A 26095-nucleotide genomic window follows, 5' to 3' on the forward strand; every position below is an offset into this window, starting at 1 on the left:
AGAGAAAAATAGCATCATTTTCAAATGCCATATTACTAGTTTGTATGTTTCCAAATTTCCTTTTTTATTTTAACCATATTACGTGTTCTCTATAGTTAATTTGTAAAAGAAAGCATGTGGGAAAAAATTGAAAATCCCCCGTAACCCTAATTTCCAGAGATAACCACCATGAGGAGTGAGGAGTATTTCCTTCCAGAAACGGTTTATATTCGAAAGGCTAGAAAATCAGACTTTCGTTCACCCTTTTCAGGAAGGGCACTTTCCATGACTCACGGCTCTGCAAAATCGCCCGTCTCCAACGGTACCTTCGGCTTTGACGGCCACACGCGGAGCGACGGGCACGTGTACCACACGGTGCACAAAGACTCGGGGCTCTACAAGGACTTGCTGCACAGAATGCACACGGACAGGGGCCCCGAGGACAGGCCCGCCCCGGAGAACAACTACAGGCTGCTGCGCCGGAACAACAGCTACACCTGCTACACGGCCGCCATCTGTGGGATGCCCGTGCACGCGACCTTCAAGGCCGCCGACTCGTCCTCCGCCCCCGAGGACAGCGAGAAGCTGGTGGCTGACGCCGTGTCCTACTCCAAGAAGAGACTCCGCTACGACAGCTACTCGAGCTACTGCAATGCGGTCGCAGAAGCTGAGATCGAGGCCGACGAGGGAGGTGTGGAAATGAAGCTGGCCTCTGAGCTGAGCGATCCTGACCAGCCCCGAGAGGACCCCGCAGAAGACGAGAAGGAGGAGAAGGACACAGCCGAGGTCCACCTCCTGTTCCATTTCCTGCAGGTGCTCACTGCCTGTTTTGGATCCTTCGCTCATGGTGGCAATGACGTGAGGTAAGTCATCCGCTCGTTCAGCGAGTATGTGCGGAGGGGCCGCCTGCGGGCCGGGCGCCGTGCGGACAGCCGACGGAGACCCCTGCCGCTGGGAGGAGACAGACGGTAGCGTACGTGGTGCGCTAGGCCGTGTAAGCGCAAAGGGGAGAATAAGGTAGGAAGGGGGTGGCGGCGTCTGGGGGGCTGCGGTGTTGGCTAGGCTGCTCAAGTTAGGGCTGGCTGGGTGAGGTCTGAAGGGGCTGAGGGAGCCAGCCGAGTGAGCGTCTGTCGGAGAGCAGCCCCAGGACAGCAGGTGCAAAGGCCTGAGGCAGGAGCGGGCCTCGGGTACCGCAGGAAGAGCAAGGAGGCCACGGAGGGAGAGAGTGTGGACTGTAAGGTCAGCAGGCCATGGAGGCCTGGAATGTGTAAAGAGTCTCTGTTCTCTTCTTCCGAGCTGGGAAGCCCTAGACAAGCCGTGTAGTATCCCAAAGCCTCAGTGTCCCAATCTGTGAAATGGGGGTGAAACTAGTATCAGCCTCATGGGGTTTCCAGGAGGATTAACTGAGATGCTGAATTTAATGTGCTTGGGACGGTGCTCCTCACATAGTCAGTATCTATGTATTTCCTTTATTACTATTACTATAATTATCATCAGGCCTAGTGTTTTTTTCCAAATCAGGAAAACATGCTGCTGTCATAGTTCTTACTGCACAGATGTTATGACTGTCCATTCTATAGCTGTGGCTTTCCAGACTCTGCCTAACAAGGTGCGGTTCAGTGTCTGCTCCTTTTAAAAGAAGTCGTCCTCCCAGACGAGAGGCCTGGACATCTCGGGTTCCACTCACTGTTATGTAGGTGTCCCTGTGTCATTGCTTTTGAGGCATCATGTTCTGTCCTATCTTAGTTTCTTGACTGCCCCCCCTCCACCCCCAGCACCACCCTGCTTCCTCCTCCTCCTGATCAGAAATTGTTCACCGAAGCCCTGGTACTGGTAAAGTGTTCTGAATTGGGTCCCTGCTCTTTGGGAGTTTAAATTCCAGCTGGGGAGATTAAAAGACCATACATGGAAAAGTACCGAACCACCCCAGAGCAGTATCGCAAGGCCTCAGGGAGAGTCCGGGTGGGGACTGCTTCAGGAGGCTGGAGTCTCGGGCAATGGCTTGCAGTGCAGGGGCTGGTTTTGAAGCTTCTGAGTACAGACATGGTTGGATAAAAGCAAGGTTCTGGAAGTAACACGACAGTGAAGAGAGGCTTCTATTCCTTTAACCATAGGTTATTACCTTTACCCCAGGCTTCAGTGCTGAACCATTTGTAACTTACTCTAACCCATCTCAAAACAGTCCTTTGAGGCCATAAGTGGTATCCTTCAAAGACAGGGAATCTGAAGCTCAGAAATGTGACATTTCTGACCCAGGATCATACAGCTAATGAGAAGCAGACTCGAGCAGCAGCTCTTTGTGACCCTCAGCCTCCACTCTGCCTGCACGACGTCAAGCGGGCTGAGAAGGGGAGACTGGACCTGCAGACAGCTGCCGTCAAAGGCCTGTGGGGGGTTCCGCATGCGGGAGCTCGGAGGTTGTCACTCCATCCTCACAACAAGTGAAAAAGTGGACAGATGGGAAAATCAACAACCCGTCTTGGATCCATAGAGTGAGGAGGACCCAGGGCAGATGGCTGTCCCCAAGACGAGTACGGGAGAGACAGAGAAGTATAGGGGGTCGTGGAGGAGACTCGCAAATGGAAAGTGCTGTGGGGACCAGTGCTGGGCCGGAGAGCCTGAACTGGAATGATGAATTCCTGGAGGCTCCATGGAGACAAGTGTGAGGGGTAAAGACTCCAGGGAGAGCCCCGCCCCCCACACCAGATTGTCAGTTTTACCTCTACTAGGAGCTCTACCCGCTCCTCTCCGTGAAAATGAGAGAAAACAATCCCCTCCTACTTCCATCACGGGGGAGAGGCAAAGTAACCATTTTGACATACCCAGAGCACTGTGTTCTTAACAAGCTGCCCTCAGGGGAAACTAGTTAACCAGAGCCTAGCCCGCTGGGGTATTATCACAGCCTAACCTGGAGGAAGGGAAACCCTAGCCCACGTGAACCATCCGTCCTACACGAAGGGGGAGAAACAAACAGAAATACTTGTGAAGTTCGCAGTCCAGAGGCAGAGCCTCATGGAAAGACTGAGATCTAACCACAGGACTAGCAAAGCCTTCCCCGCCCTGCTATACCTCTCCACCACATCACCGCAGGCCTACTTAACAGCAACTCATTTTACCTGGTACCTCGTGTCTGCCTATCAAGAAAGAATATAGGACATACCAAACGGCAGAATGCACAATTGGAAGAGAGCGCAAGCATCAGAACCAGTCATGGCAAGGGATGTTAGAATGATCAGATTGGGAATTTAAAACAACTATGACCAATATGCTAAGGGTTCTAATGGATAAAGTAGGCATCATGCCAGAACAGATGGGCAATGTAAGCAGAGGCATGGAAACCCTAAGAAAGAACCAGAAAGAAATACTAGAGATGACACTGTAACAAATGAATGCCTTTGATGGGCTTACTAGGACACTGGACACGGCTGAATGAAGAATCTCTGAGCGTGAGGATATGTCAACAGGAATCTCCAAAACCAAAAAGTAAAGAGAACAAAGACCAAAAGAAACAGAATAAAATATCCAAGGAGTGTGGGACAGTTACAGGGGTGTTAACATATGCATAATGGGATTACCAGAAGGAGAAGACAGAGAGCAAGCAACAGATGAAATATTTGAAACAATAATGACTGAGAATTTCCCTAAATCAGTGGTAGACACCAACCCACCCATAGGTCCAGGAAGCTCAGAGAGTAGCAAGTGGGATAAATACCCCCAAGAAACTATACCTAGGCATATCATTCTCAAACTATAGAAAATCAAAGATAAAAGAAAAATTCCTGAAAGAAGCCAGAAGAAAAAACTTATAGAGGAATAAAGATAAGAATTACATCTATCTTCTCCTCAGAAACTATGCAATTGAGAGTGGAGTGAAATATTTAAAGTTGTGAGGGGGAAAAAAATTCACCAACCTAGAATTATGTACCCTGGGAAATTATTCTTCAGAAGTGAAGGAGAAATAAAGACTTTCTCAGAAGAACAAAAATTGAGGGAATTTGTTGCCAGAGAAATACCTTGCCTCTTGAGAAATGTTAAGAGAAATTCTTTAGAGAGAAGAAAAATCATATAGCTCAGAAACTCAGATCTACATAAAGAAAGGAAGAACAGCATGGAAGGATTAAGTAAAGGTAAAAATACTTATTTTTCTTATTCTAAATTGATCTGAAAGATAACAGTTTGTTCAAAATAATACTAACTGTATCAATTATTCAGTCATGTATGCTAATATATATTATATATACATAGTTACCTAAATATAGTTTAATATATAAACATATCTCAACAAGTTAAAAAGAATATAAATAATTACAATGTCTGCTCTCAGACCACAGTTGAGTTAAAATACACACCCCCCTGTATATGCATACACACAGCTTTATATATGTATATGCATGTAGCATATGTATATGTATATATAATTGACCTTTGAACAATATGGGTTTGAACTCTGCATCCACTTACATGCAGGTTTTTTTCTGTACTATAAATACATTTCTTTATATATTTTTTTAAGATTTTATTTATTTATTTGTCAGAGAGAGAGAGCACAAGCAGGGGGAGCGGCAGGCAGAGGGAGAGGGAGAAGCAGGCTCCCTGCGGAGCAGGGAGCCCGATGCAGGGCTTGATCCCAGGACCCTGGGATCATGACCTGAGCCGAAGGCAGACGCTTAACTGACTGAGCCACCCAGGTGTCCCTTCTTTATGATTTCCTTAACATTTTCTTTTCTCTAGCTTACTTTATTGTAAAAATATAATACATAATACATATAACATGCAAAATATGTGTTCCTAGACTTCCAGTCAATAGTACTATTAGTAGTAAGGTTTTTGTGGAGTCAGAAATTATACACAGAGTTTTGACTGTGTGGGGGTCAGTGTCCTAATCCCCACAGTGTCGAGAATCAACTATGTATGTATTTTATGTATTTTACATTTATATATTTTATATTTATATTATATATTTTGCATATATATGTCGTTATGTATGCCTGTATTAAGTGAAATGAATGACAGCAGTGATACAGGGGATGGGAGGGAAAAATGAGGATTTTTTTAATTTTAAGGACTCATGCTGTCTGTGAAATGGTATAGTCTTTTTTGAAAGCAGACATGGATTAGCTGTAGAACTATGTATTGCAAAGTCTAGGGCAACAACTAAAAACAGTTTTAAAAAAGTATAATCAATATGATAAGAGAAGAGAGAAAATGAAATCATATAAAATGCTCAATTAAAAGGCAAAAAAAGTGGAAGACAAAAATAGGAAAGAACAAGGCCAACAAATAGAGAAGAGTCACAAATACAGTAGGTATTAGTCCTCCTATATCAGTGATCACTTTGAACGTCAGTGGTTTAAATGCACCTATTAAAAGACAAAGACTGTCAGACTGGATCGAAAAACAAGACCCAAGTATATGTTGCCATAAGAAATCCACTTTAAATATAAAGACACATTCAGGTTAAAAGTAAATGGAAGGAGGAAAATATATCATGCTAATACTAATGAAAGGAAAACAGGGGTCGCTATGTTAATTTTAGACAGAATAGACACATTCAGCAAGCAGAAAATCAGTAAGGACACAGTTGAATTCACTAACTCCATCAAGTCAACTGGATATAACTGGCGTCTGTGGACTGCTTCCTCTAACAGCAGAATTCACATCCTTTTCAAGCTCATAGGGAACATTCAGCAAGACATGCTATATTTTGGACCATAAAACACACCTAAACACATTTTAAAAAAAATAAAGCCAATATAGTGTCTGCTGTCAGAGCATAATGGAATTAAACTAGAAATCCATAACAGAAAGATAATTAGAAGATCCGAGAATATAAGGAGATTAAACTTCTTTTTTATTTTTTTTTAAGATTTTATTTATTTAACAGAGAGAGACACAGCGAGAGAGGGAACACAAGCAGGGGGAGTGGGAGAGGGAGAAGCAGGCTTTCCTCTGAGCAGGGAGCCTGATGTGGGGCTCGATCGCAGGACCCTGGGATCATGACCTGAGCCAAAGGCAGACGCTTAACTGACTGAGCCACCCAGGTGTCCCTTCTTTATGGGGACAGAGGGAGAAGCAGGCCCCCTGCAGAGCAGGGAGCCCGACGCAGAGCTCGATCCCATCCTGGGATCATGACCTGAGCCAAAGGCAGACGCTTAACGACTGAGCCACCCAGGTGCCCAGGAGATTAAACTTCTAAATAACACGTGGATCAAAGGAGAAATTTTTAAATATTTTAAACTAAATTAAAATGAAAACACATCAAAATTAGGAAGCAGCAAAAGCAGTGCTTAGAAATTTATAGCACTGAATTTATATATTGGAAAAGAATAAATATATAAAATCAGTAATCTAAATTTCTACCCAAGGAAACTAGAAAAAGAGGAGAAAATTAAATCCAAAGTAAGCAGAGGAAATAATAAGAATTAGAAAAGAATCGGTGAAATTGAAATCAGGAAATCAAAAGAGAAAATCAGTGAAACCAAAGGCTAATTCTTTGAATAGATTAATAAAGATGAGAAGCCTCTAGCCAGGCTAACTAAGAAAAAGAGAGGATACAAATTACTAATATCAGAAATGAAAGAGCAGACTTCACTATAAATCCTATGGACATTAAAAAGATAATACTCTGAACCACTCTGCCCATAAATGTGATAGCCTAGATGAAAAAGACTAATTCGTTGAATGACACAATTTGCCAGAACTCATGAAAGAAGAAATAGACTATCTGAGGAGGCCTATCTCTATTTAAGAAATCAAATCGATAATTAATAACCTTCCAGAACAGAAAGCCCCACGCCCAGATGGGTTCACTGGTGAATTCTACCAAACATTTAAGGAAGAAATTATGCCAATTTTCTACAGACTCCTTGAGAGGATAGAAGTAGAGGAATACTCCCTAACTTTTTCTACAAGGCCATTGACATAAAAGAAAACTACAGATCAATATCATCACAAACATGAATGTACAAATCCTCAACAGAATATCAGCAAATTCCATCCAGCAATGTATAAAAAGAATGAAACACCATGACCAAGTGATATTTATCCCAGGTATGCAAGGCTGGTTCAACATTCAAAAATCAGTTAATGTAATCTATCACGTCAGTAGGCTAAAAAGAAAAAAATCACGTGATCATATCAATAGAGACAGAAAAATCTTGAACAAAATTTACCACTTAATTCATGACAAAAACTCTCAGTAAACTGGAATAAAGGGGAACTTCCTCAACTCCTGAAACGAATAAGCAGTTATAGCAAGGTTGCAGGAATGAGGTTAATGTACAAGTCAGTTGCTTTCCTACACACCAGTAATGAACAGGTGGCATTTGAAATTAAAAACAGGATATTGTTTACATAATGAAACAGGTATAAATCTAACAAAATATGTACAAGATCTAGATGCAGAAAACTACAAAACTGATGAATAATATCAAAGAATTAAATGGAGAGATTTTCCATGTTCAAGGATAGGAAGACTCAATATTGTCAAGATGTCAGTTCTTCCCATCTCGATTTATAAATTCATTACACATCCCAGTCAAAATCCCAGGAAGTTATTTTATGGATATCGACAAACTGATTGTAGAAGTTATAAGGAAAAACAAAGACCCTGAATAGCCAGCACCGTATTGAAGGAGGAGGACAAACTGAAGGACTGACACTACCCAACATCAAGACTTACTATAATATAGCCACAGTAATCAAGACGGTGTGGTCATGGCGAAAGAATAGATAAATCAGTGAAACGGAATAGAGCTCAGAAATAGACCCCTGTAGGGCGCCTGGGTGGCTCAGTCGTTAAGCGTCTGCCTTCATCCCAGGTCATGATCCCAGGGTCCTGGGATCGAGCTCTGTGTCGGGCTCCCTGCTCTGCAGGGGGCCTGCTTCTCCCTCTGCGCCCCATTCATGTGTGCACTCTCTCTCTCTCAAATTAATAAATAAAATCTTTTTAAAAAAAAGAAATAGGTTCCCATAAATATAGTCAACTGATTTTTGACAAAGGAGCAAAGGAGATAGAGCAGAGCAGAGAGAGTCTTCTCAACAAATGGTGCCGGAACAACTAGACATCCATGTGCAAAAAAATGAATCTGGACACAGACCTTACACCCTTCGGAGAAAGTAACTCAAAACGGATCGCAAACCTAAACGTAAAGAGAAAAACTTTGAGACTCTAGTGGGATAACACAGGAGAAAACCTAGATGACCATGGGTATGGAAATGACTCTTTAGATACAACATCAAGGGCACAGTCCATAAAGGAAATACTAGATAAACTGGACTTTATTAAAATTAGAAACTTCTGCATGGTGGAGGACAGTGTCGTGAGAAAAGAGAAGCCGGAAACAGAGAAAATATTTGCAAAAGAGATATCTGCTAAAATAGTAATATACAAAGAACTCTTAAAACTCAACAATAAGAAAACAACCCAATTTTAAAAATGGGCCGAACACCTTACCAGACACCTCACCAAAGAATGGGGCGCATGGGTGGCTCAGTCGGCTTAGCATTCAACTCTTGGTCCTAGCTTAGGTCTTGATCTCAGAGTCATGAGTTCAAGCCCCGCGTTGGGCTCCTCTCTGGGCATGGAGCCTATCTTAAAACCCAAACCAAACCTGTGGCATCCTCCAAAACAGTCCGCATGTGCCTGCCAAGGGCCTGAGTGACAGTAGCGGGTTGAGGGGAAAGGGCGTAAGCACCTGAGTGCTGCCGCCTGCTGGTGACAGGACTTTGGCATCCGCTTCCTCATCAGTAAAATGGGAGCATCAATAGCTGGGGGGCACGGTGGGTGTGAGAACCAACGGTTAGAGACTGTGTCTGTGGCCTGTCGTGTGGGAGCTGACACAGCCACCCTGACTGCTAGCTAGTAGTAGGAGCAATGCTAGTCGTGAAAATGCAAATAGAGAAAAGAATAGAAGAGGAAAACAGAACTGGGTGTTTGTGTCCACTTGTCGTGATATTTCAGTACTTCTTTAAAAAATTGAAGGCACACACCCATTAAGGGGCCTCCTGTAAAAAAAACCCACAATGACAAGTGTCGGCGAGGGTGTGGAGAAATGGGAGGCTCATGCGCTGTTGGTGGGCATGGAGACTGGCCCAGCTGCTGTGGAAAACGGTCTGGAGTCTCCTCAGAATACGAAAAATAGAACCGCTGTGTGACCCCGCAGTCTTCCTTCTGAGTGTGTACCCGGGAGAAGTGCAGGCAGGGTCCTGAAGGGGTACTTGTACACCCGTGTTCACTGCACATTACTCCCGGTGGCCAGGGGGCAGATGAAGATGTGAGCTGTGCGCCCGGGGGGTGTCCAGCCTTGCAGAGGGAGGAAATTCCCACTCGTGCTCCCACATGGATGAACCCCGAGGACATGATGCAGAGTGAAGTAATAAGCCCATCACACAGAGACGAATACTGAGTCATCCTGCTTCTGTGAAGTACCTAGAGTAGTCAAATCCGTGGAAACAGAAAGTAGGGTGGTGATGAGCTGCGGCAGGGGGTCAGGGCAGAGGGACTTACTGTTCCGTGGGTGTAAAGTTCCAGACTTGCAAGGTGAGAATGTCCTAGAGATCTGTTTCACAACACTGTGAACTGCTGAACACTACTGAACCGTACACTTAGAAATGGTGAAGGTAGTACATTTGATGGGGTTTTTCATCTCAATAAAACAAATTAATCATTTTGATTATGTGGGTGATCCACAAATACAGGCCGATGGGCTCTCCTCAAGCCTGGGTAGCTGCCGCTCACTGTGCACGGGACCTCGTGTGCGTGCAGACCGTGTCTGTGTCACCATCTCTTTTTCCCTCCCAGTAACGCCATCGGTCCCCTGGTAGCCTTGTGGCTGATTTATGAGCAAGGCGCAGTCCTGCAAGAAGCAGCGACCCCCGTCTGGCTGTTGTTTTATGGAGGAGTCGGCATCTGCACCGGTCTCTGGGTCTGGGGGAGAAGAGTGATCCAGACCATGGGGAAGGACCTCACGCCCATCACGCCATCGAGGTAAGCCAAAGCACCTGCCAGAGGGGCAAGGCTGTCCTCCCAGGCCTGCTGCAGAACCCGGCTGCCCCTCTGCCCCCATGCCCTCAGCACAGCCTCCGGGCCGCTGGGGGCCCAGTGGGGACAGGGCTTGCCGCCCGTCGCCGCCCTCCGGCCCGTGCACCCAGCCCATCCACAGTGGCACCAAGCGAGGGAAAGTGAGAGGCTGGAAGTTTAGGAGGAAGAGAAGCTGAAGCAGAGCGGAGGGAAGGCGAAAAGAAACCCTGGTCCAGGCTCCCAGGAGTCTTACCCCACAGGAGGCTCAGAGGGCAAGTGGGCCCAGGGTCTGCATTTCCAGAAAATTCTCCGCCACACCAGCTTCACCTGCTGGATGGAAGCAGCTCTCGGCTGCCACCCTTGGAGGTTAGCTTGTGCAAGCTCCCTGGGGCTCAGCAGGTGGGGAACGGTGCCCCGCTGCCCTCCCACGTGGTCTCTCCGTGGCCCTTCTGTTGTGTATTCTCCACGTATATTCAGGGTTAAGTACAAACTGACAGGAGAACTTTGAGAATACAACTAAACTTGGAACCACCTATTATAAGGAAGTCTTTTCCCCCCTTGAAACCCACTGTAATGAACGATTCTTTTATAAGATGGATTTGAAGAAAAATGAGCAATCTGAGGGAAAAATTCACTTTTTTTGCAAGAAGTACACATTTTAAAAATGGGAGAATGTTTTTTTTTCCTCTGCCACTTTAGAAATGACTAATTTAGCGTTTTTTACACAGCAGGAATTTCTGACCCAGTTATGACAGTGTGTGCTTTTGGAAAACATATCAGAAAAAGAAGGCTATTTAGGGCTGGAAACAGTATCATGCACAGTCTTAGTGTGAATTGTTGTCATTATGCAGCAGTTTCTTTTCTGCTAATGTCATCTGGCCCCGTCAGCAGCCCAACAATCGACCCAAAGAATGTTCTGGTGAGACTCTGGCACCCCTGGGGTGCCAGTGAGGCTGATACAAAGAGCGCCTGTGATGTGTGTCTTGTGCCCCCTCCCGCAGCGGCTTCACCATTGAGCTGGCCTCTGCGTTCACAGTGGTGATCGCCTCCAACGTCGGGCTTCCTGTCAGCACCACACACTGCAAGGTGGGTCTGGCCTCGGGCTGCTGGGCTCAGTCCACAGTCGCCGAGCGAGTGGAGAAAAGCCGGCAGCGCTTGGTGTATGCTTGTTTGTGAAAACAGTCGTCTCGAGGTTTGCTGGGTCCGCTGGAGTGTTGCTGGACGTGGGCTGTCCCTCTCGACCCTCCGGGCTCGGCAGCATGACGCCTTCTGTCGTGCACACTTGGCCTTCTCAGTGCGTGCATGGCAAGAGCTCTCCCTCCTTCCATGTGTGCTTCACACTTTCCATTTGTCCTGTTTCTCTCTCGTTGTTTCCACAGTGGATTTTGCATTGAAGTCATGTGTACGCTAACCATATTCGTAGGCTCACACGGGGGCATGGCACCCAGTTCCAGCCAGTGCAGGGGACTGGGCGTTGACAGTGGAAGTAGACTAAGCAGAAATCATCTCAATGGAAGTGTAAGACTTGGTTGTTTCAGTTCTTTTTCCTTATGTGACTGGTCGAAATGACTCGATTGCCTTAGAGTCAATTCCAAAGGAGGGGTAATGCTGAATATCGATCACTGCCAAGTGCTCTAAAACTCAGGGCTGTGCAGGAGAGAATTCCTTAGAACAGGGGAATGTTGGAGCTGCAAGGAACCTGAAAGATGAAGGAAGAGGAAATGGTCCCAGTGAGTTTCCGGGAGTCCTCCAGGGTCACCCAGGGAGGAGCCAGGACTAGAACCCAGGTCTGCCCCTAAAACATACTCAGTGGGCTTCCTATATACAAAAATATTCACTAACTTCAACAAAGCAAAAGACACTTCAGATTTTTCCTAGGTTCTTTTGTTCGTGTCATTCAAGAAAAAACCATTTGTACCTGCTCTGTGTGAGGCATCATTCATTGTGGGCACCAGGAGCACCGCAGTGACCAAGGCAGAGACAGCCATCCACATTCACACACAGTTTAAAAACACCAACCAATGTGTTTATTATAAACAAATACCACTACATGTGAATGGCTTAGTGCTTCAAATATTAAAATGACAGGTGGCGTTTATGGGAATATTTTAAGTAGACCAGCTGACGAATCTGGAGCCTCGTGGCATGGAGAATCAGCCTCATTGGAAAGAGGCTTTTTGTTTCCTTGTTTTTTCCTTTTTTGCTACAGTATATAGAAAACCCGCAGTTTCCAGAAATTTTTATTATAAAAATCACTGCCACTTACTGAGTGCTTGGGAAATGCCAAGTGCTGTGTTTAGGGCTTCATACATGTGCAACAGATACACCACTCAACCCCCACAGCAACCCTATGAAATTGGTAGTTATTCCCAATTTACAGATGAGAAAACTGAGGACTCCCGAGTTAGGTCACTCTCCCAAGATCATACGTTAAGCATGTGCTAGAGCCAGGATTCAGACGTTGACCTCATGCTCTGTGCCTCCTGCTTGTTACAGTGATCCTGGTAATGGTAACCAACCACAGCTAAGACGTGCGGGGCAGGTGCTCTCTGTGGGTAGCGTGTTAAGTGCCCTGTGAATATGAACCCATTTAACCCTCCCAAGAACCTTTGGAGGTGAGTGCTAAGGTGACCTCAGTTTTAGCAATGAGGAAACTGAAGATAGCGAGGTTAAGTAACTCACCCAAGCTCACATGACCAGTGAGGGGCCCAACTGAGGTCCCGCACCCAGCAGGGTGCCCCCGCCCTGCTTTCCGTGCCCTGCCCCCCACGCCTGGCAGGTGCAAAGAAGGAAGGCAGGAAAAATGCGCTGCGTTCCTGCCATTTTGTCACTGTTACTGTTCTGATTCCAGTGATGTAAAAGTTACAAAAGAAGCACATGTTCATTGAAATATTTCAAACAGTACAGAACTTGGTGGAATGGAAAGTGACCCTTACTCCGCATCAACTTCAATTCACTGGTGTGTGGGAGCAGAGAGGAAATGCCTCTTACTAAATATATTTTTCTCCCAAAGAAATAGGCTTTGAACTTTTCTGCAGGCATGAAGAGTCTTTGGGGCTGCTTTTAAATAAATGTTACTGTCTTCTTAATGATTAACCCTGCACATAAGCAAGCCTAGTGAAGGCCACCTCTTTCCCACCAGTTGAAAGATCTCTTGAAAAACCAAGTTTGGTTTTCCTGGGCTGTTACCTAACGCTATCAGAAGTCTAACCTATGCAGAATGTATGAAGTGTTATAACGGACAATACTTCTTTTTTTTTTTTTTTTTTCGGACAATACTTCTTTTGCTAATAACACTAAACTTTATAATACTACTTACAGAAATAGATGAAAAGTATTAAGTGCCCATAAAAACCTACACTCTTATGTCATTTCCCCAATATTTATATTTATACTATAATGAGGAGATGCACGTAAGGGATTTATATCCAGTTTGTACAGGACCTTAATGAACAAATGTGTATGTCATCATTATCCTAAAATATCCATACAAATCATGTGATAGGCTTTGTTTCCTTAGCGCTGACGATAAATAGAGTTAGGCTAGCTCGCGGGAGACTTAAAATAAGTCTCCTTAACACAAGACCACAGTCGATGTCAGCTATCAAATAGACAGGAGCCAGACCTCAACTCAGATTCTCACCAGTCTGGCCACTGTCACTGAGGGTGGACTGACAGAAAAAGCCCAGAGCTAATCGCTGCAGTAGCTTAAGTCAGGGTCCTGGCTTTCCAGTCCTCACTGCGGGGTGCAAAGCCTGGGTGGTGAGGCGCTGGGACGAGCTTGCACCTGCCATCCGGCCGAGCGCCCACCCTCCCGCAGTGCCAGTCTGTGTGTGGTAGCCCGTGCAGCAGGTGCGGGCGGAAATATGAGAGATACGACGTTGCGTTAGGAACAAGGCCCCTTGTGGGTGACACCATGATTCTGGAAACATTCAAAGGGTGCTGACATCTGCGTAAAGTCATAACTGAATGCCATTGTGTTTTTTCAGGAATAATCACACCGCCTGTTCGGTTTTTCCAGCTCTCTGCTTCCTGTCCTATCTGCTTGTTAGGTTTCTTGCTTAGAGCCACCTTCTGCAGAAGGGGGGCAAAAGTTAGGAACTTGGCAGGAAAAGATGGAAAGTATTGCTGAAAATACACTTTTGAATGTATCTGGGTACATTTTATTCATTCATGCTTTTTTTTTCTAAGTGTACATAGCTGAGGGCATAGTTTAAATTTTATTGTAATTTAAAACACAAACCTCCATTAAGTGATCCAGATGTTAGCCAAATACATAATTTAGAAAAGGATAATTAGAAAAATCATATTACCCAGAACAGTATACTGTATTAGGGTAATCATATATTTCAGAAGGCGTAGGTAAGACAAGTTTTGCTTTCTATAAATCTTTCAGTGTTACACATTTTTGTATTTTACATCAGAGGGTTCAATTCATTAGATATTTTCCTGGGACATTACCTCTGGCTAAAGTTAAAAGCCTTAATTAAAAAAATAGAAACAACTCTTGAAAATAAAAGTATACACAGTTGTATGTTTCAGTAACTTGAATTGTTCTTCCCTTCTGTGAGCCTTGATCTGCTGTGGTCTCCAGCCAGGGCCACCGCAGACAGGGGCCACTGTGGAGCACATTTGTGAGCTTTTTAACAGTGATTCAGAGTGGTGTTATCCAAAACGGGCTGGTTTGGGATGATTCTTTTTTGTGAATTACCCACATTGTTCATCTATATTGATGACATAGCCTTTGCATTTGGAAGTGCTTTTAGGAAACACTACTGATTTTAAAAGTTAGTATTATAATTTCTAATTTAATTTTCTGATTCTTGCTCTTTGGTTCCCCTGCTCCTTACAATAATTCTATTGCTCTTGGTGCCTATGATGGCCTTAATCTGGAAACACATTTAGCTTACTAAGAGGGAGGTTACAACACAGCAATGAATAATACAAACGAAAGACAATCAGTAGTGAAGACAGTACTCTGGGTCCCTTGTGATCCATATAACATAACAACTAAAAAGATAAGGCAAAAGCCACTAGAACTTAAAAATTAATATGTCTAAGTGTGTGACAGATGAAGAAGACAAAAATTATTTAAGAATATAAAAGATTTGGGGCACCTGGGTGGCTCAGTCGTTGAGTGTCTGCCTTCGGCTCAGGTCATGATCCCAGGGTCTGAGATCGAGCCCCACATCGGGCTTCCTGCTCAGCGGGGAGTCTGCTTCTCCCTCTGCCTGCCGCTCCCCCTGCTTGTGCTCTCTCTCTCTGTCAAATAAATAAAGTTTAAAAAAATAATATAAAAGATTTGAGGGACACCTGGGTGGCTCAGTCAGTTGAGCACCTGACTCTTGATTTTGGCTCAGGTCATGATCTTGGGGGTCATGGGATCAAGACCCCCACATCGGGCTCTGTGCTCAGCAGGGAGTCTGCTTGAGATTCGCTCTCTCTCCCTCACCCCCTCCCCCCACTCACGCACGTGCACCCTCTCTCTAAAATAAATTTTTGGGGATGCCTGGGTGGCTCAGTTGGTTAAGTGTCTGCCTTCAGCTCAGGGCATGATCACAGGGTCCTGGGATCGAGTCCCACATCGGGCTCTCTGCTCAGCGGGAGGCCTGCTTCTCCCTCTCCCTCTGCTGCTCCCCTTGCTTGTGTGCTCTCCCTTTCTCTGTCAAATGAATAAATAAAATCTTTTAAAATAAATAAATAATTTAAAAGAATATAAAAGATTTGAATAATAGATTTTGAGCGGTATAATAAATATGTATCAAAGTTTTACCCTGCTAATCATATACGACTTTTTGTCAAGTATCATCAAGCCTTTATCAAAATAAATTCAGAAGGCCATGATAAAAATCACTTTAAAATTTATAAAATAAGAACAGAAGTTGTGCTGAACACACTAATCACAATGAAATTAAAGTATAAATTTATTATGTGTTGAAAAAGGGAAGTATCCCCTTGGGTAGTTTTAAGTGCTCTTTTTAAGTAACAGTTGAATCAGGCAGTTTTAAAAAAATTAAAATGATAGCTTTCTTTAAAAAAATGTGTGTGTCTATGTGTGTGTGGAGATACATGGAAAAACCTTTGGCAGCCAGTTAGACTCAGTTGAAAAGTCCTGTCTTTGAATGGTTTAATTGAGCAAGGGGAAAATAAAAGAGCTAGACATTCAAATTAGGATTTTTTAAAAGGTGCAGAACAATTAAAACTCTGAGCAAACTAAGAAAGGTGTAGTAATTATAAAAGCAAAATAAATTTTAAAAAAATACTAAAGGGGAGGGAGAGAGAAAAGTGGTTACTAATAAAATAATATCAAATCACATCAGGGAAAAAAGGGAATTAAGTTAGGGGAAAGACATTATAACAACAGATAGAGAAGGGCATTTTTAAGTTATACAAGAAACCACGAAGCTGTATGCTAAGGAATTTGAAAATTTATGTAAAATGAATTATTTTCTGCAAAAAGTATACATGACAAATAAATATTGACAAAGAAGTAGGAAAAAGTGGAAAATCTGACCAGAGCCAGAGGAAGAAATTAAGGACGATCTCCAAAAACAATTCTTCTCATCTGAAAAAGCAAAAAGGAGGGGGCACAGCTGATTGCAGTTCTAGATGGATTCATTAGATAATCTCTTCCATTGTATTTATTTTTTTAAAGATTTACTAATTTTTTTTAAAGATTTTATTTATTTGAGAGAGAGCACGAGTGGGGAGGGGCAGAGGGAGAGGGAGAAGCAGGCTCCCCGCTGAGCAGGGAACCCAATGCAGGGCTGGATCCCAGGACCCCGGGATCATGACCTGAGCCAAAAGCAGATGCTTAACTGACTGAGCCACCCAAGCCCCCCCCGCCCCGGAGATTTATTTATTCATTTGAGAGAGCGTGCATACACACAAGACAACAGAGGGGCAGAGGGAGAGAGAAAACCTCAAGCAGACTCCCTGCTCAGTGCAGAGCCCAACTCAGGGCTTGATCTCACAACCCCAAGATCATGACCTGAGCCGAAACCTAGAGTTGGACGCTCAACCAGCTGAGCCATTCAGGCCCCCTGTAACCTCTTCCACTTTAAAAGAATAATTTTCATGTTACGTAAACTTTCTACAGTGTAGGAAAAAAACAAAATAGAACAGGAAACTCTTCATTTTGTTCTATAAAGCATATACTGAATAAGTATATACTGAATAAAACCTGACAACAAAAGCTGTATTTACATATGAATATTGGTATAAAACTTAAGGAGCTAATAAATGACATGAACGATTTTAGAACATTTCAGCAGGGTCAAATTGATTTTCCAGATTACTAGAAAACAGGCTCTGAACAGGGCAGGGTTTATCCACTGCCTGCACCTACACAGGGCTGGCCCCTCATAAGTGCTCAACAGATAGGTGTTGAGTGAATCCCAAGAAGGGTGTTCTGACATCTTCAAAATAATGCGGTTCATCAGTCCATTAAAAAACAACATATGAGGATGGGCAGAAGACATGAACAGACATTTCTCCAAAGAAGACATCCAAATGGCCAACAGGCACATGAAAAAGTGCTCAACATCGCTCGGCATCAGGGAAATCCAAATCAAAACCTCAATGAGATACCACCTCACACCCGTCAGAATGGCTAAAATTAACAAGTCAGGGAACGACAGATGTTGGCGGGGATGTGGAGAAAGGGGAACCCTCCTACACTGTTGGTGGGAATGCAAGCTGGTGCAACCCCTCTGGAAAACAGTATGGAGGTTCCTCAAACAGTTGAAATTAGAGCTACCGTTCGATCCAGCCATTGCACTACTGGGTATTTACCACAAAGATACAAATGTAGGGACCCGAAGGGGTACGTGTACCCCAATGTTTATAGCAGCAATGTCCACCATAGCCAAACTGTGGAAAGAGCCAAGATGCCCATCGACAGATGAATGGATAAAGAAGAGGTGGTATATATACACAATGGAATATTATGCAGCCATCAAAAGGAATGAGATCTTGCCATTTGCAACGACGTGGATGGAACTGGAGGGTGTTATGCTTAGTGAAATAAGTCAATCAGAGAAAGAAATGTATCACATGACCTCACTGATATGAGGAATTCTTAATCTCAGGAAACAAACTGAGGGTTGCTGGAGTGGTCGGGGGTGGGAGGGATGGGGTGGCTGGGTGATAGACATTGGGGAGGGTATGTGCTACGGTGAGCGCTGTGAATTGTGCAAGACTGTTGAATCACAGTTCTGTACTTCTGAAACAAATAACGCAACATATTTTAAGAAAAAAGAAAAAGAAGAAGATAACAGGAGAGGAAGAAAAGGGGAGTATGTCAGAGGGGGAGACGAACCATGAGAGATGATGGACTCTGAAAAACAAACTGAGGGTTCTAGAGGGGAGGGGGGTAGGGGGATGGGTTAGCCTGGTGATGGGTATTGAGGAGGGCACGTTCTGCATGGAGCACTGGGTGTTATGAACAAACAATGAATCATGGAACACTGCACCAAAAACTAATGATGTAATATATGGTGATTAACATAACAATAAAAAAAATTAAAAATAAAAAACAACATATGAGGGTGCCTGGGTGGCTCAGTTGTTAAGCGTCTGCCTTCGGCTCAGGTCATGATCCTGGGATCCTGGGATCGAGTCCCGCATCGGGCTCCCTGCTCTGCGGGAGGCCTGCTTCTCTCTCTCCCACTCCCCCTGCTTGTGTTCCTGCTCTCGCTATGTCTCTCTCTCTGTCAAATAAATAAAATCTTAAAAAAAAAAAAAAATATGATCATCTACTGGCATATATGCCAAAAAGACATTTGATAAAATTCAGCATGTGTCTCTAAAACACTGCTAGAATTCAGTAAAAATGACCCAGCCCACCATAAAAATACAGAACTCTAGAGCTTGTCTGTCAGCAATAGTCAGTAGAAAAATGTATTAAAACAAGAACACCTCCAGAATTACAGCAAAAAGCTATTTCAGAATAATCCTGATAAATGCAAGTGGTATATATGAAAAAGGCACAAAACTTTGCACAGACGTGAAAGAAGACCGGCAAATGAGACAGACTGTGTTATTGGATGGGAAAACTAAATTTTATAAAGATATGAGTTCCCTGCGGGGCACTTGCCTGGCTCAATTGGTGGAGCACACGACTCTTGATCTCCGGGTCGTGAGTTCAAGCCCCACGTTGCGTGTAGAGATTACTTTAAAAAAAAAAATCTTAAAAAAAAAAAAGATATTATGTTCCCCGCAAATACAACCCCAACCAAATTTTTATTCTAACTTTACAAAAGGAGACTAAGGTGAATTTGGTAGGTTAAGTTAGCGAGAATATAAAATCTAAAAAGAAAAGTAATGAGGAGGGACTAGTCTTACCCAAGAGAAAGTTGAAAATACATGGAGGCAGGGCTACAGTGTGGACGGGGACAGTTTCAGTTGGGGAAGATGACAAAGTTCTGGAGAGGAATGGTGCTCATGGTTGCAAAACAATGTGAAAATACTTTATGCCACTCAATTGTACACTTAAAAATGGCTAAAATGATCGATGTTATTTTATATGTATTTAAATACGTATTTATACAATGAAAAAAAATCTGATATTTCTATAAAACAGTAGATAGGCCAGAGATAGAACCTACAATATACGAGCAATATAGTTTGATGATGTTGGGTAAGTGACGTGGGATAGCTGGTTGTCACTCGAGAAAAACAAAATTAGACACACAACTCTCAAAAAATATATCTGATGGTCTAACTAGCATTTTAAAAACTTTTTTTTTTTACAATCCATTGCCATCTTTTATTTAATTTGATAATTATGTAGTTTAGCACAACCCACAAGTAAGAAGAGACATGGTGCTTGTTGAGCCTTTTTGGATTTTGAAGGCAATATTTGCCATATTTGGGTGTGATGCTATGGCCCATTTACCTGGCTACCCATTAGGAGTAAGATTCAGAGTATAAACTACTCAGCAGCAGTTCCCAAACTCAGAAGCAATTTTAAAATTTAGAATAAAATAGAGTCTTATTTTAGAAAATGTATAGTAAAATAGAATTAAATATTTATCAAGTATTCAAGGACAAATCACAGGAGAAGAGCGCAGCATATTTTATTGTATGGAATCAGAAACTTGAAACAAAGCAAAATAGTGAATTGAGAAAATATTTGCATTAAATAAGAGTTAATATCATCATTCAATGAAGACCACACATAAATAAATAAAGGGACACATTTAGATTCCAAATGGGCAAAGTACATGGAGAGACAATTTTATATAGAGTAAAGACTAGAGGGGCGCCTGGGTGGCTCAGTTGTTAAGCATCTGCCTTCGGCTCCCGTCATGGTCCCAGGGTCCTGGGATCGAGCCCCGCATCGGGCTCCCTGCTCTGTGGGAAGCCTGCTTCTTCCTCTCCCACTCCCCCTGCTTGTGTTCCTGCTCTCGCTGTGTCTCTCTGTGGAATAAATAAATAAAATCTTTAAAAAAAAAGACTAGAGAGAGTACAATTGGATAAATAAAAGTAAGTTCAGCCTTAGGAGTAATTAAAGATATGCAAACTAAAGCAACAGTAACACATGTTTTTGTTGATTGGTTAACAAAAAAGAAAAATTTGCAGGATTATTACAGTGTAGCAAAATTCACAGATTATGGATGATCTTGTACATTTACAACTGTTTATAAAACTATTTGGCAGTATGTATTAAGATCCTCTTCTTCCTCCAAGCAGCATTGCATCTGATACATGCAACGGAGTTGGTAAATTACCATGTTGCAACCATTGGAGTAAAGAGGGGATGGCTGAGTCTTTAGCTCAAGGGGAGAGGGAGGTGGATGAGGGGCAGGATATTTTAATAGTATGAAAATGTTTCTTCATAGATTGTGGCAAAGGGTTAAAAACTGGTGAATTTGGGTCAAGGGTGTGTGGAGTTCTTACAACTTTTCTCTAAGTTTCAAATCATTTTAAGATGTTTTTTAAATGCTCCCTTTAAGTTGTTGAATCACTATTGTACACCTGAAATTAATATAACCCTGTATGTTAACTATACTAGAATTAAAATAAAATAACAAAACTAAATAAATGCCCCCTTTAATAATCCATTTCAGGGAATATTATTTTTTAAAGCCCAAATATAAGCTATATGAATACATCAATCATGGAACTATTTTTTTTAAGATTTTATTTATTTATGTTTGCAAGAGAAAGAGAGCACAAGCATGGGGGTGGGGCAGAGGGAGAAGCAGGCTCCCCACTGAGCAGGGAGCCCAATGTAGGGCTCAATCCCAGGTCCCTGAGATCACAATCTGAGCTGAAGGCAGACGCTTAGCTGACTGAGCCACCCAGGCGTCCTGGAAATATTTTTAATAGGGAAAAATTGGAAGCAACCTGGAAGTGGTTAAATTAAGGTGCATCCATCCACCTAAAGGGTATGCCATTTTTCATGATAATCATAAAGGCTGTGAGCACTATGGGAATATGCCTGTAATATAATGTTAATTTTTTTAAGGAAAGGAAATAGTGTGCCCTATTATTTACAAATTAAAGTATATTGATAAAAAATACAAGAAAGGAATATAAAATAGGACGGTAGTGGGGGTCTGGGTAATTGTCCATCTCTCCTAGTACATAAACTTGCTATAATATTATTCTAACTTTATGCTTTTTAAAAAAAAAGATTTTATTTGAGAGAGAGAGAGCATAAGTGGGGGGTTGTGGAGGGGAGGAGCAGAAGGAGAGGGAGAAGCAGACTCCCCAGTGAGCAGGGAACCCAATTCAGGACCTGACATCATGACCTGAGCTGAAGGCAGACACGTAACCAACTGAGCCACCCGGGCACCCCTGACCTGTATGCTTTTTAAAAAAGTTTTCCAAGAAAGGAAGAGGGCATGATAAAATGGAAACTTGAACGTGTCCTCCTTAAGGGAATCCAGGACAACCAAGGGGGCACTAAAGAGGATATGCTCCGGAGAGACAGTGTGTAACAGGAGCTAGAGTTTGTGAACTTGACCGTATTTGAGGACCAAAAGAAACTAGCTGATCCTTATGCAGTAGGAAAATCTTGATTGTCATGTTTTAGGAACTGCTAAACAGGATTATCAGGTTGATACAGGGTACTGGTTACAGCCAAAGACTTTAAATACAATAATCACTTTGAAGGCCTCCCCTACGGGTTAGTTAGTTGCTGTCCTAGAGATGTTGGTCAGTCAGGGCTTGGGTTGACAGAGTGTTAGATTAACTGCCTTTCAACATACTGCTGTTTTTGGGGTTCCAGTTTGTGTCCATAAACAATCTAATGTGTTGGATTTTATTTTTTTTTTTTTTTTGTGGTTAGACCCTGGTTGTTATTTGAACCTCACTGGCCCCTGATGATTCTGGAGTATTTGAGGGTTAGTAGAAACAGAGCCTATTTTATGGAGATCCTAAAACTCCAGCTCACAGATGGGCATTCTGTTGAACTCTGAGCCCCACCAGAGCCTGAGTGAGGCATGAGATGTTACAGGAGTTGTACTTTCTTATGATTTTCATTTTTAGGATACTTGAAGCTGAGTCTTTTTTCCTTTTTAAACTTTCAACAAACCATAAAATGAATGGTGAGTGTTTAGAAAGATTTGAATCCATGTTAACATTGTGATTTTCAAGTATCTGTACCTGTCATTTTGTGAGGCATGAGTGACAGTTCAGATCCAATAATATTTATGCTCCTTTTTATCTTACTTAGTTTACTTTACTGTTTGCTTTTTCACTTCCCTTCACACTAGCTAAAGTACAAAGATGGCTAGGCAGCTTGAGAGAGAGGAGAAAACCAGTTTAAAATCAAGAGGCCTGAGTTCTAGTCTGCAGGCTGCTGTGATTAACGGTACCTCCTTGTGCCCCCAGATCCTCTCGGGAACTGTTTTATCCTCTGTAAACGAATGATGTGAATTGGATATCCTCAAAGGTCTTCTCCAGCTCCAACATTTATGATGCTGTTTTTCTAAGAGAAGGGCACATTAAAGCAGGTTCATATGTTGTGTTAAACAGTAGCCTACCTGCGGAATATTTAAGACAAGTTATAGTTTATAAGGTGCAGAGAGAAGAGAAGACATATAATTGGCTAACGTTCCACTCAAATAGAGCAGAATATACGTGGAAAAGTATATCGGAACTATATCTGAGTAGAATAATCCTAAAGTAATTATACCTAAAATCTAAATTATTTTAAAAACTTTTAACAAATTGAGGGGAAAGAATTGGTAATTTTATAATGCAGTTTACGTCTGAGATTAGCCAGTTTACAATGGTTGAATGTAGAGTCTATGTCTCACCTTTATATTTGCGGGCCTCCATTTTCACTTTGAAATGTCTGTGCTCCCACAGGTGGGCTCGGTGGTGGCCGTGGGCTGGATCCGCTCCCGGAAGGCCGTGGACTGGCGCCTCTTCCGGAACATCTTTGTGGCCTGGTTTGTGACTGTTCCCGTGGCTGGGTTGTTCAGTGCTGCTATCATGGCTCTCCTCATGTACGGGATCCTTCCATATGTGTGATTTGTCTGCTTCCACCCAGCGCACGAGGGGTAGTCTGGTGTGGGGACGTGGGGGGGCGTGTGGCATGCGTCCTGCCCATGCACGGGCTGTCCCCCACCAGCTTCTCCGTGTCCCTTTCCTAAGGTTCCGAACCACACTGCTCACCTACACTGTAGAGAGTCATCCTCCAGAGCTAACTTAACTACTGTACATAATCATGTGCATTAAACTGGTATCGTGGTGACATAACGTGGTGCGGTTACTTATCTGTTAAATATATATTGTATACATAGAATACATAGCATTATTTCAGACATACTCAAAATGGGAGTGGAGATATATATTGCCTAGAATTCAATGTTCAACAAATCTTTGTATGTCATGATTTCAGTGGCAAATTTTAAGAACCTTTTAAAAGTAAAGTGTAGATTGGAAAGTGATGTTTTCCCCATTGAATATACTGTAAGATAAGCGAGAATTGGGATGGATGATGCCCATTTGGGCAGGTGTAGGTCCATGGGTGTGCTCTTGAATAATACTAGGGTAGGAGTTCACAAGTGCTTTCACTGAGGAATCTGTTCATATACTGTGTATTGATTCTGTAATATATCATAATTGCTTCTGTAAATACTTAAAACTGTAATTTTTTAATGGTGTGCTTCCCTATACTTTTTTGATCAGAGAATTTTGGAAAGTACCAAAGAAGCAGGGGAATAGTTTGCCAGTATTATATTTTCATATTGTCTGTCTCCCCTTCTCATTAATCCTCCCATTAGCCTATGCTGTAGGGAGACCGCCAGGCTCCGGCCTGCCCCTCAGCAGTGCAGATACTGAAACACCAGCCCCCCACAACCCAGCCCCCAGCATGTGCGGGGCCTCCTTCGGGTCCCCTACCCCACCCCACCCCCACTGCCGCCACATGCCAGATACTGGTGAACCCCGCAGTGGCCCTTCATCGTCGTCCGTGTAGAGAGTGTACGTATGTAAGGATGCGTGATCAAGCACCACATATCAAGTCCAGTTTAAATTTTCACCCCTCTTCTCCCCCTGCAGCCTGAAGAACAGAATTCTTGTCTCAGACACTAAGGCGAGTGATTTGACATTCTAGAAATTCAGGAGCAGGGAGAGTTGAAATATTAGACAATACACTGGATTTGAGGATTTCCTTGAGGCCTTTACTAAGCTGAACATCTTGATGCTCTACTGTAGTCCCATTGGATTCTTTTTTGATAGCGGGAGGGAGGAAGTATGACTAATGTTAGAGCCTGAAACTATGGAAATGCTGCTAAAATTTTTATATTGACAAACGTTTTCTTGGTACTTCATTGTGATTTTTTCATTAATCAACCACATTAAATTTATAATAAAAAATGCCCCTCAACGTTTGCCTCTTAAGTTTTTTTCTAAATATCTATGTTTTCTGTTCAGTTTCCACAAAAATAAAAGCTACACAATTTACTTCTATTTTTCCAATAACTTTCTTATTTTACTACTATTATATGTTTGTACACAAAATACACATGAGCAAGAGAAGGAAGAAATGACGGACACAGCCCAGCATCCTGAAATCCCTACTGTTAGTACACACACGTTGATTCTTCAGCAAAGAACTGATAACAGGGTGTGTTATCAGTGTGTGAACTTAGCCAGTTCACACGTCCAGGGCTAAGGGCCTGGCGGAAAAATGCACGGCCTCTTTCTTCTAGGCTCAAGCAGCCCCCCACACACCTGCTTGGAGCTTCAGAAGCCACTCCTGCAGCCTATGCCTCAGGGCTCTCAAGCTCCATTTCCTTCTGGAATGAGGAAGGGGACAGAGATGAGGGACACTGACCAGGTGTGAAAAGTGCTTCATCTCCACAAAGAAATTTGCTTTCTCTGATTTTTAAAATGGCATTCTAGGCCTTTCATGTCCCCACTATTGATAAAACCATAGATTCAAGAACAAGTTCGATTTCCTCCTAAATTTATGAGAAGAGTAAGAGCAAAACAGCGCCAGCTTGCAAGCAGCGTCCTGGGAGAAGGGCTGTGGGAGGAGCAAAGACCCGGGGACCCAAGTGGGACGAAGGTCGCACATACACCGAGCCTCGGGATAACGAAGCACCGTCACCGGCAGTACTGAAGAGAGAAGCCGGCCCGGTGCACCCCTCCCCGGCCCCCGGCCCCTCTCCACGAGGGCAGGGAGGTGAGCTCTGGCAGACGATGGGTCGCCCAGCACGGGGACGCGGACACTGGGAAGGGGCTCCCCTGCCCTGGCCGCCTGAGAGTCTTCATTAACGTCCGCAGAAGGGAGCTGTGCAGGGCTAAGAGGGGCGCCCTGGAGACCCTGCCTTCGCCGTGTCCGGGCCCCTTGCAGAGGGACAACGTCTGCGCGGAGGACAGGCGACAGCTCGCAAAGCAGCCTGAGCTCCCAAGACAGTGTTCCTTCACTTCATGTTCTGCCTTTCCAAGAGGACTGAGCTTCTGAGCAAATATGTAAACACATTTACTCATTTTTCACAAGATAATTTTTTAAAATAAGTCCTCTTGTCTCCTCAGAATAAGCTGCAGAATAAACAAACCAACCCCATCGTTCAGAGAATGGTGGCATGTAAGTTCTAGGGCGTCGGTGAGTTCATCCAGTTACCACCA

The 26095-nt window shown here is 43.4% G+C and overlaps 1 protein-coding gene and 1 long non-coding RNA gene across 6 annotated transcripts in view; one reads left to right on the forward strand and one right to left on the reverse strand.

The window, feature by feature from the left end:
* SLC20A2 (solute carrier family 20 member 2) overlaps positions 1-24848 on the forward strand; it is a 104974-nt gene extending 80126 nt beyond the window's left edge. For 4 of the 5 annotated variants that reach the window (XM_027599914.1, XM_027599913.1, XM_027599915.1 and 1 more), the window contains 4 exons: positions 251-842; positions 9782-9967; positions 11002-11086; positions 23324-24848. In XM_027599914.1, coding sequence (XP_027455715.1) covers positions 251-842; positions 9782-9967; positions 11002-11086; positions 23324-23488 — 1028 coding nt within the window. In that variant the 3' untranslated portion in view covers positions 23489-24848. The remainder of the gene's footprint in view (positions 1-250; positions 843-9781; positions 9968-11001; positions 11087-23323) is intronic. The other variant, XM_027599916.2, reaches the window with a different exon arrangement.
* LOC113925274 lies at positions 20366-23409 on the reverse strand. Its single transcript, XR_003520963.1, has 3 exons — positions 23272-23409; positions 22828-22940; positions 20366-20422 (listed from the first exon to the last, which is right to left on the reverse strand). It is a non-coding gene; the product is annotated as an uncharacterized LOC113925274 (long non-coding RNA).
* Positions 24849-26095: the final 1247 nt, after the last annotated feature.

The sequence above is a fragment of the Zalophus californianus genome, chromosome 2 (genome assembly GCF_009762305.2).
Source record: "Zalophus californianus isolate mZalCal1 chromosome 2, mZalCal1.pri.v2, whole genome shotgun sequence".
Taxonomy (NCBI): domain Eukaryota; kingdom Metazoa; phylum Chordata; class Mammalia; order Carnivora; family Otariidae; genus Zalophus; species Zalophus californianus.